Source organism: Lontra canadensis, unplaced genomic scaffold, assembly GCF_010015895.1.
Source record: "Lontra canadensis isolate GAN:19392208 unplaced genomic scaffold, GSC_riverotter_1.0 scaffold3, whole genome shotgun sequence".
NCBI classification, from domain to species: domain Eukaryota; kingdom Metazoa; phylum Chordata; class Mammalia; order Carnivora; family Mustelidae; genus Lontra; species Lontra canadensis.
Window position 1 is genome coordinate 53,427,809 of NW_022630997.1, and position 14,949 is coordinate 53,442,757.

A 14,949-nucleotide genomic window follows, 5' to 3' on the forward strand; every position below is an offset into this window, starting at 1 on the left:
CCAAGAAAATCTGGGGAAGCTGCCGATTAACAAAACTTTATCCAAATGGCATTTCAGCTGCTGCAGTCGTCTCTGGAGATAAAAGGCCTGGGGAGGCTTGCTTGCCTTACTTTTCCAGCTCCCTGAAATATGTGCCCATTGTACTGCAGAGCACCCGCTATTCACAGACCAGAGAAGTTGATCAAGGTCAGGAACTCAGGCACAAAGGGACACTGTTAGAGCTGACCTCACAAATGCTAATCCCCTTTATCCCTTCCCAGAATGGACCATAATCGTCTCCAGATTAAAATGTGCAGGAGAGGTGACCAAAACAAAAACTTGGCAGTGAATGTGAACGCACACGTATATGGTGAACATCCTCTCCCGGAGGGGCCCCCTGTGGAGCATGACCTCCTAGAAAGACTAAGTCATTAGCACGGTGGCTGAGGCTAATAGGTATGGATAGCTGGTTCTACCCAACTTAGAAGACAGAGACCATGGACCCAAGCAACCAAAGGTCTGTGCCAAATCCCTGTAGCCAGTGTGTTGAGAATGTCATGAGCTGTTGACACGCGTGCCGCTGCCTGCCCCTTCCCTTGATTTCCCCTGTAGACTATAATGGTTATGTCGTTATGAACTCTATTCCCACCTTGACCTTGAGCAAGCAGCCGACCCTCTCCAAACCTGTGTCCTCACCTGTGAAATGGGGGATAACAAGAGAAGGGTCTTCAAAGGCAGATAAGTCAGGAGAATACATGTATAAACATAGAATTCGGTGCTTGAAACATCAAGAAATATTGTTGACTATTGTCGTGGAGGATTCTTGCTCAGTTCTTTCCATGAGGGATTAAAAATCTTTGTCCCCTGAAAGCCCTAAGTTAAAAAGCCCCCAGATCCCTTCCTAAACTAGCAAAGTGTGGTTAGAGGGATCATGGGGAGGGAGGAATTTCAGTAAATATTTCACGACTAATATGGCCTTGTATTGGCACTTGGGATCTGTCCTTTTCTAGGGCACCCATTAACTCTTTATTGTCCTGTGAAAAGCTGACTTCCCCTTCACAATTCAGTATTTTTTTTTTTTTGCATTAATAGAATTCTCATGCATATCCAGAAAGGAATAAAATATACATTGATGTTATTTTAACATTTTTTGTCACTTAATATTTAAGAAGACATTGTATTTCACTTATATTTTTCTCATTACTTTTAATGTAGCAGTAAGCATAATTCTCTCCCCAGAGGTACTCAGCAAGTGATTCATTAAAAATGCATGCCTGGCTTGTAGTAAGCAATGCTCTGGGTTTGGAATACTTTCTCATTCTCTATGAGACTGCCTCTAATTATAAGCCTAATAGTCTGAGCTGATCTTCACAATTAAAATTTTAAACCAATGGAACTAGAATATGGGAAGTTGTTTAGGATAGCATTATATTCTCTTTGCTGACTTTTTTTTAAGGTACACCCAGCAGGTAGCATGCAAAATTCTTAATTCCATCTCTTATGTAGCTTTATGTTATTTTTAAAAGTTCTATGAAATGATCTCTCCATTGTTATACATAAACATTAAAATCACAGAAACAGTCTTTTTTTTTTTTAAGATTTTATTTATTTATTTGTCAGAGAGAATGAGCACAGGCAGAGGCAGAGGGAGAAGCAGGCTCCCTGCTGAGCAAGGAGCCCGATGTGGGACTCGATCCCAGGGCGCTGGGATCATGACCTTAGCCGAAGGCAGCCGCCCAACCAACTGAGCCACCCAGGTGTCCCGAAACAGTCTTTTTTTTTTTTTTAAATGAGAAAAAAAGGTGCAGGTTCTGAACATGGTTTTAGTTTATTCTCATTCGCTCTGAGGATCCCAAGCATTATTTGCCCAACAAAGCCATCGGTTCAGAAAAACTGTTAGCATCGTGTTATACAAGAAGGAAAGAGCAGGTCATGGGCGACTACAAACGTCAGAACACGCTGATGACATTGGGAAGTATCGGGGTGAGGCTGCTTACAGGAATCTGTCATCTCCTGCTGCCAGGAATAATTTCTTCTCACTTAGGATGTTCATTCTGTTGTGACTTAGAACACCCTCTTACCAAAGAACGCTAAGGTAGTCCAGGTATCTTCAAAATCCAGAGTCTCAAGGAAGAAGAAAAAACTGTAGGTGTCACCGCTTCCAAATCCCCCCTCTCCCAGATCACAGATGAGGAGACTGAGGATCAGAGAGGGCGACTGGTTTGTCAGAGGTCACACCCGTTCTAGTGACAAACCCCAGGGCCTGCCCCAGGCTCTTACCTTGTCTTCCAAGCCACTATTTTCCAAAACAGCAGACATCCCCATCGTGGAGAGCGGGTGTTCACAGAAAGCTCTGAAACTGTTTATATTTACGATCACTAATAGTTTATAGCACTTAGGACTTTGTAAAATGTACATACTTTTTGCTATCAAAATGGTCCAGATTTTAAAGTTTCACAACTTCAACTATCTAGAAAACTGTACTAATCCAGATCTGAGCTGTGTAAGATAAACGCATGTGTCGACGTATATGTACGTAAGCGTATACACAAGTGTGACTGGTAACTGATGTTAGAGTCACTGCAACAGCAATTAATTACAATACAATGGCTTCTTTGTTTTCAAGTAGCCTCAGTAACCGTTTCTTCTTGCCAGGTTGTATCTATTGTCGAGGCTGTGCTAGAAACTTGAAATGATGACACTTGTCAAATCCTTGATGGTTATAACCCCTGCAGCTTATGTACCAGATCATAATTGTCCTCTTTGACTATGAAAGGGGGTGGATGTGCAATTTTCTTACTAACTCTGGGAGGTTTAGGGTGGGGCGGGGGGGCGGGGGGGCGCTTCCCTTTGATACATTAAGAGAAAGCTCGGTCTGCCAGGATGTTCCCTCTGAGGTGGCTGGTAACTGTGCAGGAGGATAATGTAGGTTGCCATAGCTTAGATGATTCTGGAACCACGACCCAAGAACGCATTGGCCATAAGCCCCATGTAGATTGTGGAGGTAATATATATGTAAAGAGAAAGATTAGATATATAATGTAGATATAATCATGTGTAAAAGAGATATACTCATATATCTTCATATGGTATATAGAGGTTTATTAAGTACCAGAAATAGGCAGCTAATAACTAACTGTTCATCCTTTTGAAAGTAGAAGTCTAGTTCTTAAGAACTGTTAGTGAGGGGCGCCTAGGTGGCTCAGTGGGTTAAAGCCTCTGCCTTCGGCTCAGGTCATGATCCCAGGGTCCTGGGATCGAGCCCCGCATCGGACTCTCTGCTCAGCAGGGAGCCTGCTTCCTCCTTTCTCTCTCTCTGCCTGCCTCTCTGCCTACTTGTGATCTCTGTCTGTCAAATAAATAAATAAAATCTTTAAAAAAAAAAAAAAAGAAGAAGAACTGTTAGTGAGATATAGTACTTTATGATACTGTGACCCAAACCTTTGCTTCCTTGCCGTGAAGGGTTTCTTGTATGACACAACAGTCCTGAGCAGCGACCTTAGAAATTACACTCCCTAGGTTCACCTTCCAGTCACTTACTAGCTTTGTGACCTTGGATAAGGGACTTACCCTCTACGAACCTCAATTTCCTTCCCTGTAAAATGGCAAAAATAATGTTTTTTTTCTCCTAGGGAGAATATCAGGATCTGAGTAGATACTGTGTGTGGGAAGCTTGGCACAGTACCTCATGTGTAGGAGGCCTTCCATTAAGGTTAATTTTTATCATCATCGTGATGCCAGGAGTCAGTGGCAATGGGGCTGTTCTGTACTATACCAGGATGCATCCTGTGGGGTTCCTTTGAGTCTATGCGGCTAAGACCCCTCGCCCCGGCACTCTAGCACACCCTAGAGGGTATCTGTATTGGCGAGAACTATAGGTGCTCAGGAGGTCTCGAGTTAGGTGACTCCTACAAAGGAGAGTTTACCAGTCCCAACCAACCCTTCCCCACATGTGCCAGGCAAGGAGTTCTCCAGATTCTCTGAATCTACTGATAACCCGATAATGTTCCAGTCATTTTGAATCCATGCGGTTGTGCCATAGGAAAAATAATGAAGTGTGCATACTGTGTTTGCATATATTGATAGAACGTTGGACTCAAGCCAGTCACTGTGGCAACTAAGGTTGCTCAGCCCGTGTTTTGACATCTTGGAGAGTGGGGCTCTCTCGTGTGTCAGCAACAGTATGGTCGGCAGCTCCCCCTCACCTGTCATGTTGCTAGGAGATTTCTTTCCCCACAATAGGGTATTAGAAGGTACTTGGCAAGGAGAGCCCATAATGTCATCATATATTTACAGCCCATTTGTCTGATTTATGAGTCCAAATAGCCATTTAAAAATTCCAAATCAGGCTTTGTCGGGCAGCCCCACTCCTTTGTCATCTACAAATCAAACTGTTATGTTTCAAGCAGTAAATAGCAAAGGACTTCAATGCGCGGCCTCAAAGCAGGTGTCCCAGACTTGCTGATACCAGATTGTAAGGTTGGGATATTTATAAGCAGTAGAGCCTGGAAATGCCCCCACTGCTTTCTTCAGCAGAGCTGAGCTTCTCAAATAACATTACAGGTGTATCTCCCGAACATAAACAAGATGTCAATGCGAGCGGTCTTGGATTATCTTTATACCAAGCAGTTGTCACCTAATTTGGACCTGGACCCACTGGAATTAATTGCCTTGGCAAACAGATTCTGCCTGCCACACTTGGTTGCACTTGCAGGTAAGTGTGATGACTCGGGGCCATGCAGGGTCTGACTGTCAAATTTATCAAAATCACATTTAGGCAAAAATAACATTTCTGGGGAATAAAAATTAAATTTTTATCACCCAGTATAGGACTGTCCTGTGCGGGGTGATATAAATTGATCAAATGTATCAGATAGCCCAGTTCAATTCCAAAAATGTTTCTTAAGCACCTACTTTGTGGTAGACCCTGTAGGGGGGACACAATTATCAAGATGAGTGATGCATGGTCCCCGCCCTGGAGACCCACGCTCTGTGCTCTCTGCCTCATTTGTGGGCCGTGGGATTGGAAATAAAACTACTGTGTCCATGTTATTCCCCTGATGTGTGCTTAGACACAGTCTTTCAGAAGAGCAGAAGGAGGCCGCAGTGGAGAACCTAGGCTGCAGAACCAGACTGCCCGGGTTCGGATCCCGACTCCGCCGTTTACCGGCTGGATGGCTTCACGCTTCACCACTCTGTGTCTGCTCTCGCTCTCTCACATGGGGATCATGTAATTCTCCCATAGAGTTGTTACAAAGATTAAGGAGTTAAGATATATATAAAGTTCTCGGAACAGTGTCTGGCACCTAGTAAGCATTATGTAAGTGGGTTGTTTTTTTTTTTTTTTTTTAAGCTATTTTAGAAAATGTTCTGACATTGTCAAGAGCATTTTGGGAGAAAGAAGAAAGGGAGGACTTGGCTTCCCTTCCCAGAAATCCTATGCATCCTTTCCGGATTTGTTCAGTTGTTAGGCTGAAGCAGGTCTGCAAAGGATACGTGTGTATTCTTCACGTACCTGTTTCTTAAATGTCAGCCTTCAGCTTCCTTCATGAGAGGGCTCAGTTAGCGGTCTGGGCATTTGTCACTACATTAGCTGACTCCTGCTAGCCGTGAAAGCAGAAATAGTGTCAGTTTTGGACACTGGCCTACCTGTCCCCACCCCACAGCAAAGTGCCTAAGCGTATTAGCTTCCCAATAAACGCCTGTCGAATCACAAAGTGAATGAAAATGAATGTTTGAACAAACCGACTGGTCATTCCACACTTGACTTTCCGGCAGTGTCTTTAGAAAGGAATGTATTTCTCCGGACTCCAGGTTTCTGCTACGCTCGTCCAGCTGGAGACCCAAGTCCTCTCCCTGCTTCACTTCTTCCCCCACTGGTTAGAAAGACAGAAAGAGCTCGTCGAGGCACTGCTGTTCAAGTAGAGGTTCTGATCCGTTTGACTCTCCACTGTTTACAGTGTTATCCTTTGAGGATGAAATTGATTTTTTTTTTTAAATGGCCAAAAACAATTTGGAACCAAATGTGTTGAGCACAGCTTGTGATTAAATCTTGAGCTAGTGCCGTTTTTGCTTAAACATGAAGTAAAGGTGAGGAAAACGCAGGACTGACCTCTCTGTGAAAGGAACTGGATCAAAGAGAGGTTCTGGGGTAAGCTGCAAACTTCCATGTCTGTTTCCTTTTGTTATTAAAAGCCACTACTACTGCTGTGGTTACATATACAGCTGCCTAAGATGATCCCTGTCATCATTTAAAATGTTGGGTAAGTATCAAGTGTTCAGAACATGGTTTTTAAAAAATCCGTTTCTGGGGTAAAAATGCATTGCAAGCCAACGTGTTAGCTGAGTATCAAGAAATGTTGCTGTTACCTAGAATCAAAAAGCCTGATGACTTCTTCAGAAAATGTAGTTCCCAGTAGTTCTTTGTCAATCCAGCAGACGAAAGCTGTGCCCAAGAAACCATTCCCATCTAGATATTCTATTTACCCAAGCACGTAGAACAGAAGGTAAGCAGGGTCAGGACAGTTTACTGGATTAAAAGAACAGACACAATGCTAGAGATGAAAAGAGTGCCTCGACCTCAAGGAGCTAGGAACGTGGGCCTAGACTGTACCCACATGCGTCAGTCCCAGAAGCAGGAGACCGCTCTGTCTCAGAACCACAGTTTAAATTCAGCTTAGAAGTCCTGGGCACAGCTCCCAGGCAGAAGTGGCTCTCCCAGCTAGATTTCTGTTACTTCCTGTTGAAAGCTCCCCGCTCCCCACTCCCCACTCCCCACCCCACCCCCCAGTCTTTAGAATCTAACAGGCTGAACAATATGTCACCCATCTGCAGCTGTTGAGAAAGACATCTGCGTTCACATTTTGTTAATTCCCCATATAGATTCATTCCTGTCACTCAGTCCTTCCACTCTTAGAGACTATTGGGAATTGGAGTGATACAAGTGGGGAAACCGTCAAATGGGAAGATGCTGGAGAGTCTAGAGGATTCTAGGAAGGCACTGGATGGACTGTCTAGAGCAGCACTGGCCAACAGAACTTTCTGCAATGATGGGGATGTTCTGTGTCTGCGTTGCCCAATACGGGTGTGGCTGTTGAGCACTTTGGTGTGACTAGTGTGGCTGAGGGTGTGACTTTTTAGTTTTATTCAATTTTAATGTGAGTTTCAGTCGGTTCATCTGGCCCGTAGTCACCATACTGAACAATGAAGGTCTGCAGGAGTCCGGCTATTCCAGAAGTGCCAACAAGTGTCCCAGAGTCGTCGGTGCAGTGGCCCGAGACCAGAACTACCCATGCCGAAAGGCCCCCGGCACAGTGGGCCCTGAGTTCCGTTCAGATGTGACTGCCCAGAGCCATGTCACATATTCTTCTCCTCTTAGGTGGTCCCAGACGAGACTGTCTAGGTGAGGTGTCTGGCTTGCAAGGGTAAGGTCCAACTTTCTCCTGTTCCCTCTCTTCCCCAGAGCAGTATGCTGTCCAGGAGCTGACCAAGGCCGCGATGAGTGGTGTGGGCATTGACGGGGAAGTGCTCTCGTATTTGGAATTGGCCCAGGTTTGTAACAATTTGCCTTTCACCTTTTAAGTGTGTTCAACCAGTTCATTTAATGCTGATGAAACATTCCGCGGTTGCATCTGTCTAAATAAAGATGTCACCACTGAGTCACAGAGGGCCCTGTGTACACTGAGAAGATCTGAGAGTTTCACGTTTCATGCACCATTCCCCCTGCTGGGCCTCATTTGAGAAAACAACACGGACCCTACCCCACGCCAGCCCCACTGTCCCCCGAGGCACCAGCTTCACATGTGGGAGAACAATTTGGGGCATGATAGGAGAAGGTTCTCTCTCTCCTTGTTTGAATTCTTGGACACATATTGACCAAGATCAGATGGTTTCTAGACCTCCATGAAGCCCTGTAATGCCCCACCTCTCACTGCAGTTCTCCTGGGGTTTTCCAAAATCAGTATTTGTTAATATGAATATTGTGATTCCATAATCCCCGTAAACACTTGCACTCTTCCAGAGGGGTCCCAAGATCCGACTTCAGCTTTGTCACAAATAACCTACTCAAAGTACGAAGCTAAACTCTGCCTCAGTTTCCTCATCTATAAGGAGTGGGGATGATAATTCACATCCTATCAGCCTTACAGACTATCTTGAGAATCAAGTGGGAGACGATGTTCAAGAAAAGCAGTGAAAAGTAGAACCCCTCACATGTGCAGGGTGCTTCGTTCCTGGCATAGACTTACTGACAATGAGTTTACTCTCTGAAGGAACGAAGAAAACATTCTTCAGTCCTTTCTTCAGCCCACTGGGTTTGGTTTTCTTTCTTCTATGCTCCCTCTCTGTTAGGGCCATGGTTTCCTAAGCCTTAGGTCAGGGGATTTGAATGGATCTTTCTCAGTCAAGGGAGGGGAGGTGGCTTCAGAAAGAGGAGGGAGGCACGCAGCAGGCCAAGTTGCCATTCCATCTGTGGCCCCAGGAACAGATCAGACTGAAACAGGGAAAAGGCAGAATCGGACTTGATAGCAATCGGCTCGTTCGGACTTACACAACCAGTTTTTGTTGTTTTCTCCCTCTTGTGTCCGGCACCGCCCGAGACAAAAGGACAGGTGGCTATAAATGGCAGATTCTCTGCCCTCAAGGCAATCATAGATAGGAAGAGAAATAGAAAGAAGCCCACGTTATTAAAATCCAACATGAAAAACAGCCTTATAGAGATGACAGTCTCGAAACGGGTCCGGGGCACAGTTTATGACTTGTGCTGTCTCCCATGAGTACTGCTCCTGCAGGAAAATGAAATGACCCAGCATTGCATCTAGGGCTGATGGACTTGAGATAGTGATTTGCAGGTGTGTCTGTTTGCTCTGGGTCCCCCACCCTGACAAGCCTCGGCAGGAAGAGTTCAGGATGGAGCCTCTGCGAGACCCTCATCTGCTAGCGTGCCAGGTTTATTGAACCATCAGCGTGCGCACAGGTGGAACCCGATCTGTTGCATTTTCCAATGTCCATGGTATAAATACGCCCGCCTGGCCGACTTGAACAACATGAAATTGCCGACCTCGGGGTAGGGAAGAAATGGGCACCGTTGACGCTCTTGGGCAGGTCCAAGCCGCCTTCAGGACACCGGTGCCCGAGTGAGTCTTACTTTCAGAAAGAAATCTGATCTCGAGAGTCGTAAGCTGGAAGCACCAGCAAAAATGACCTGTAATGTTGGGGTTGCAACTCTCAGAGTTTCTTGAATTATTTTCTGAGGACTGCTTTTATATGGGCCTTTTTGTTCACAGCTGAGATGTGGGCCTCCAAGGAAGCACCCTGTTAAGATTTCAGGGTTTCGCTTGATGAAAGAAACCCCAAGACCCAAAACTGAATGGAGAGCTGAGGACACAGACAGCGTGGGGTGGGGTGGGGGAGACTTGCCAAATCTAGGGAGGACTGGGGAGGTGACTGTGGCTTTTTGAGCACCAAGTCTGTTTTGGTCACAACTCCCTCAGCTGCTCCCTCCCCCCGAGCATCTGCTCAGAAAGGAGATGTTGTGGTGAGTCGGGTCCCTGCCCCCCCTGCCCACACCACCCGCTCTTCTTATGTAACCAAAGGACAGGTACAGGACAGTCACACATTCCTCAGTCTCCTCTTTCAGGTCTTTGGCCCCAGCAAGGCAAGCTCTGACCTGCTACACAGAGTGCTCTGCGTGGCTCCCTTAACCAGAGTCCGTGTGGCTGCCCTGGGGCCGGCTGGCACCTTCCAGCGGCCAGCCATGTATCACTCTCAGGCCAGCGGTGGGGGAGGCTGGGAGGTGAGGGGTTTTTTCAGCTCCTGATCTGATGCGGTGATTATTTTTGGTGCACCTGTCTCAGGGGTGAGGAAGGGGGGTGCCAAGTGTTATATTGGGCTGGCATCGGCGCCATAGCCGAAGTCATTAACACTGTAGTCAAAACAAGAGGTTTGCTGGATCAGTTGCCCGTGCCCTTTATCTCTGTCACCCCTAGGGGGCTGATGATTTCTCTGCGGGCCAACTTTAGAAAGTAGAGTCTAAACCCCTTTTTGGTCACTTCCCTGTAGTTCCACAACGCCCACCAGTTGGCCGCCTGGTGTCTGCACCACATCTGCACGAACTACAACAGTGTGTGTTCCAAGTTCCGCAAGGAGATCAAAGCAAAATCTGCAGGTGAGACCGCGGGTACCCACTGGTTCGGGTCTCATTGCCTCTGACTGAAGGGTTGACCCCCCTCCCCATGCCCCTGAGCAGGTGTCCAGGCAGCAGGCAGCTCCAGGAGAAGTCCTTGTGATTGTCTGGCCGTCCCTTGCCTGTGACATGACACCGGAATTGTGGGGTGGGGATTCTCTTTGACAAAGTTCGTGCTTGGGAGGTTTGGGTGGAGCGGGATCCAGGGTTCCCTGCCACAGAGCATGTGGAAGTGGTGGGCTCTCCCTTGTCTAGGGAGCCCTGGAGAGGAACAGGCTTCCGCTTAGAAACCAAGTGGTCCTGGGTTCAGGTTCTCCGTGCCCAGCTACTTCCGGCAAATGATTCTAGCTCTCGAAATCTGAGTGTCACAATCTGCAAATGGTCCTGTCCCTGATCCCTAACCCCCACACACTTCTTGGGAGGACGTACATGGGAGCATAAATGAGAAGCCGGGGACACAGAACCTAGAACGTAGAAGCCCTCAACCAACAGCAGGCCTCACCATCTGCATCCTTTCCTTCCCCAGACAACCAGGAATACTTTGAGCGGCACCGCTGGCCGCCGGTGTGGTATCTGAAGGAAGAAGACCACTACCAGCGTGTGAAAAGGGAACGCGAGAAGGAAGACATTGCACTAAATAAACATCACTCGAGACGAAAGTGGTGCTTCTGGAATTCGTCTCCAGCGGTCGCCTGAGGAGGAAGAGAGACAAAAATCAGTAATCTGACACACCACTTTTAAAGGCACTACTGTAAAGTTAGTCGTATTATTAGCGATAAGTCGTAGTTCAGGTTTCAGGCACTGATCTCCCTCCACTGTTGTGCATTTATAACTTTGTTGGGATCAAAGCACGAGCTCCCCACCAATGAGCCTGGACGAAAAAGGGAAGTTGATGCTCACTGCATTCCTTAAACTTACATGTATATTTTTTTGTTAGAAGGCTTAATAAACTTTAGTCCGTTATTCCGTTTCTTTTTATACAAAGGAAAAAGAAATCCAGCTTTCATGTTTCAGAGTCCAAATTGGAAAATATTTTTATATGATCTCTTGTATTTTGTTGAAATGAAAATACTATGTATTACTTTATTTTACGGGCCACAAATTAACCATGAAGTTCGCCCTGTGATCCTCTTTGCCCACATGACCACCAGGCATTATTGCATAATTAGAGGGTTATCCTCTCTTTGCAAAGTACAGGGCTGGAATGAAATTCCCCCGAGCGCAAGTTAGAGAGCATTTAATCTTTGTTCTGCCGACTAACACCGGTGTAATTACCAAGTCAACTCCAAGAATGTGTATTTTACAGTATTTGCCGTGTTAGTGCTAGTAATTATATGGTTCTCTGTGCCATGTAAAATATAGTAATATGGAGTCTTCTGTTGTTTTAAATGTCCAGATTCAAACGGATAATCTTTATAATCATGAGAAGGGCTCATTCAATCCCAGCATTAGCCAGGGCAAACCCCCCCGGCAGACCTGAACACAAGAGCTAACATAAGAGCGTTGGTGTCTGGGTGGCTGCGGGAGGGTTTGCGTCTCTCCGTGTTCCTGGATCTTGCCGTGCTTCTGCGTGCAAATTCTTCAAAGACTTGAACTGAGATGGGCGAGGGGAGGGATCCCCAGCCTTCGGCCCGTCATCTGCAGGCCCTTCACATCTCACCCCGGAAACAGGCTTCCTCAGGTCTCTCACCTGCAGCCAACTTCACTTTGTAAGACACACGTTTTTAACTCTTCCCAGGGAAAAATCCAGGCCACTGTAGCAGTAGGCTGAGGCAGACCACCCACCCCCGCTGAAGGTCAGCGGGGCCTGTGAAGGCGCAAAGCTGGAGGCCGGGTCGTCTGCGGTCCCTGCGTTCTCCGGCGCGGATAGGAATCTTATTCTAAGAGTCTAGGAAATGGTGCTATTGTGAGTGAGTCCTGACCCTTTGTCGTTCGGAGTTTTCAGTGTTAAAATAGAAAGTACCGAGCAGGGGAGCTTGGGAGAGGCAAGTCAGTCATTGCTTCTCTGTACATTAAAAGGTTACAGCACTCACGCGGAACATTTTAAGGCCACAGCGCCGCGCCTGCCGTGGGATGTGGCATGGCGGGGACGGGGCCGATTTTGTGGGGAGGTCAACGTACTGTTGCTAAAGGCTGTTGATTTTTTTTTCCTAGCTTTCAGAAGTTGGAAAAGAGACAGTTGAGTCCAAACCCCAATGTCGACAACCATATGCATTTGAAAATCTATCCAGATGACAGATGGGCGTTTATTACTGGCAGTGGCTACACACCAGACCCAAGAGTCTGGAGAGGCCCAGGAATGCCTCATCCTCTCCCGACAAAGGAGAGGGCAGTGGAGTAGAAATGGATGGTTGTAAATGCTACTTTAAGTTTTGATCAGTAGGATTGTAAATCGTTAGCAGAAGGAGAAAGGAGACAGAATGAGCAGATAAATGTCAAGACTTGGGAAGAATTGACATATATCCCTTCGTAAAATGGTAGAAGTTGATTTTTTAGTGAGTGGTCAGCGTTGAATTTATACAACCAAAGTTCCCATGTGATTGTAATCTTGCCAAAACAGAATGGACCTATAAATGAACCTGGGGTATAAGCAATAATATCCACCTAGTGTTTGTTATCAGCTACTGTAACCAAGTGGCTGGTTCATTTGGTTGATGCTGATTATGGCCTTTAACCATGGTGGTTTGTGTCGTGTTTTTTTATTTCCCAAAAAGCCAATAAAATTGTTTAGCTATAAAATGCCTCCTCCTTTTTTTTTTTTTTTTAAGGACTACCAAGATACCATGCGTGTGACTTAAATAGCTTTTTCTAAAAACTGTCAAAACCATAAAGGTGCTGGGTCATGAGGGCTACGTATGCTTCCGTAACAAGGCAGCATCAGTGACTGTCCTCTCTGTTTTCAGTACTACCAGTAGAGTTTCCAATGCCACCATATACATGAGGGATCTGGCTTCTTGCTCTTGGATAATACGGTTACACCACTAGCTATGGTAGAACATTGGAAGAAACAGAAATGATGTCCATAGCCGAAAAGAGTTATTATAATCTTGGTTTTGGACAGTTCTGCCAGCAGTGATGTGAACGGTTGCATCGTGGGCTCATGAAGTCGATCTTTTCTTTCGAAGCAGATCTAAGAAAGATTTTGGGAAAATCAATTTTTGGACTTCTAGGTTGCATAATGTTTACCCAAACTCAGGGGGAAGAAGGGTCTCCAAGCAGACCTCGCAGGGGCACTCTTCTGAGTGGCATATTCCCAAAACTCCATGGAAGGGGGTTGACATCTATACAAAATAACAACAGAGAAAAGACCGTTAGATTTCCAACGCCTTCCCACATCTTTTGGAGGTTTGGTGGTCCAGATCACGGCACCATTTACATAATGCGTACAGGTGGAGTCTTACCTATAGAAAGCACTGGTCTAAATTTCTCCCAGAGCAATGCCTGCCAAATCATCAAAAGTTTCAACAACCCTACACTGGCATTATAGAAACCATAAGTCCTACTGGTTTTGAGGTAACTCAAATATTTTCTTAATGGACATTCAGAAACAAGAACCCAATGTTTCTAAGAATTTTTTTCACACTTGCTTCCATTGTACGGCATATCAGTTGAATTTCATCATTGTGGCATTCATTTCTACTAGTCAGAGGAAAAAACGAAATGAATCCTGAGTTTGGAAACTATTCTGTGAGCACAGCATTTCAGAAATAAATGCTGTTCAACAAACTAAAGATTTACCAGGTTTGTTCTTGAACTGGGTATTTATTTAATCAAATACCCTAATTGGATATGAGTGAGCAAGTAGCAGTAACTCCTCTTTTCTTAAAAGAATGTGACCAGGGGTGCCTGGGTGGCTCAGTGGGTTAAAGCCTCTGCCTTCGGCTCAGGTCATGATCCCAGGGTCCTGGGATCAAGCCCAGGTCATGATCCCAGGGTCCTGGGATCAAGCCCCGAATCGGGCTCTCTGCTCAGCAGGGAACCTGCTTCCCTTCCTCTCCCTCTGCCTGCCTCTCTGCCTACTTGTGATCTCTGTCTTTCAAATAAATAAATAATTTTTTTTTAAATGTGACCATTGCATTAAAAATATAGAGTTAAAAGTTATCCAAGGAGAACATGTTTGTGTCGTATGGGCAAATAAGGAAAAAGCAACACAACAAAGAGAGAAAAAAAAAAAACTAAGGACAATTTAAAAAAAGAAAGGAAGAAAGAAAAACAGAGAAAGACGACTGACCAAAGATAGAGGTTGCATTAAGCACTCTGAGACACAGATGTGGTCTCTTTCTTCCAAAATGCTAAGTTCTTTTTTTTTTTTTTAATTTATTTTCAGCGTAACAGTATTCATTGTTTTTGCACCACACCCAGTGCTCCATGAAATACGTGCCCTCCCCAATACCCACCACCTGGTTCCCCCAACCTTCTACCCCCCACCCCTTCAAAACCCTCAGGTTGTTTTTCAGAGTCCATAGTCTCTCATGGTTCACCTCCCCTTTCAATTTACCTCAACTCCCTTCTCCTCTCCATCTCAAAAAATGCTAAGTTCTGACATTCCATCTCTCATGACTTATTTTCAGAGGAAGACTTCACTCTCTTAAATTTCCAATTAGAAGGTAGGCAATGTAGGGGCCCCTGGGTGACTCAGTTGGTTAGGTGTCCAACTCTTGATTTTGGCTCAGGTCTTGACCTCAGGGTCATGAGTTCAAGTCCCACATTGGGCTCCCAGCTTGAAGCCTACTTTTAAAAAAAAAAAAAAAAACAGATAATGTATGCAACAGGAAAAGGCATTGTGA

General features: G+C 45.6%; 1 protein-coding gene across 3 annotated transcripts in view; it reads left to right on the plus strand.

Moving 5' to 3' along the window:
* The window catches only part of RHOBTB1 (Rho related BTB domain containing 1), a 65,376-nt gene extending 52,475 nt beyond the window's left edge, over positions 1 to 12,901 (plus strand). For all 3 annotated transcript variants that reach the window (XM_032842352.1, XM_032842360.1, XM_032842368.1), the window contains 4 exons: positions 4,543 to 4,693; positions 7,442 to 7,530; positions 10,039 to 10,144; positions 10,689 to 12,901. In XM_032842352.1, coding sequence (XP_032698243.1) covers positions 4,543 to 4,693; positions 7,442 to 7,530; positions 10,039 to 10,144; positions 10,689 to 10,858 — 516 coding nt within the window. In that variant the 3' untranslated portion in view covers positions 10,859 to 12,901. The remainder of the gene's footprint in view (positions 1 to 4,542; positions 4,694 to 7,441; positions 7,531 to 10,038; positions 10,145 to 10,688) is intronic.
* Positions 12,902 to 14,949: the final 2,048 nt, after the last annotated feature.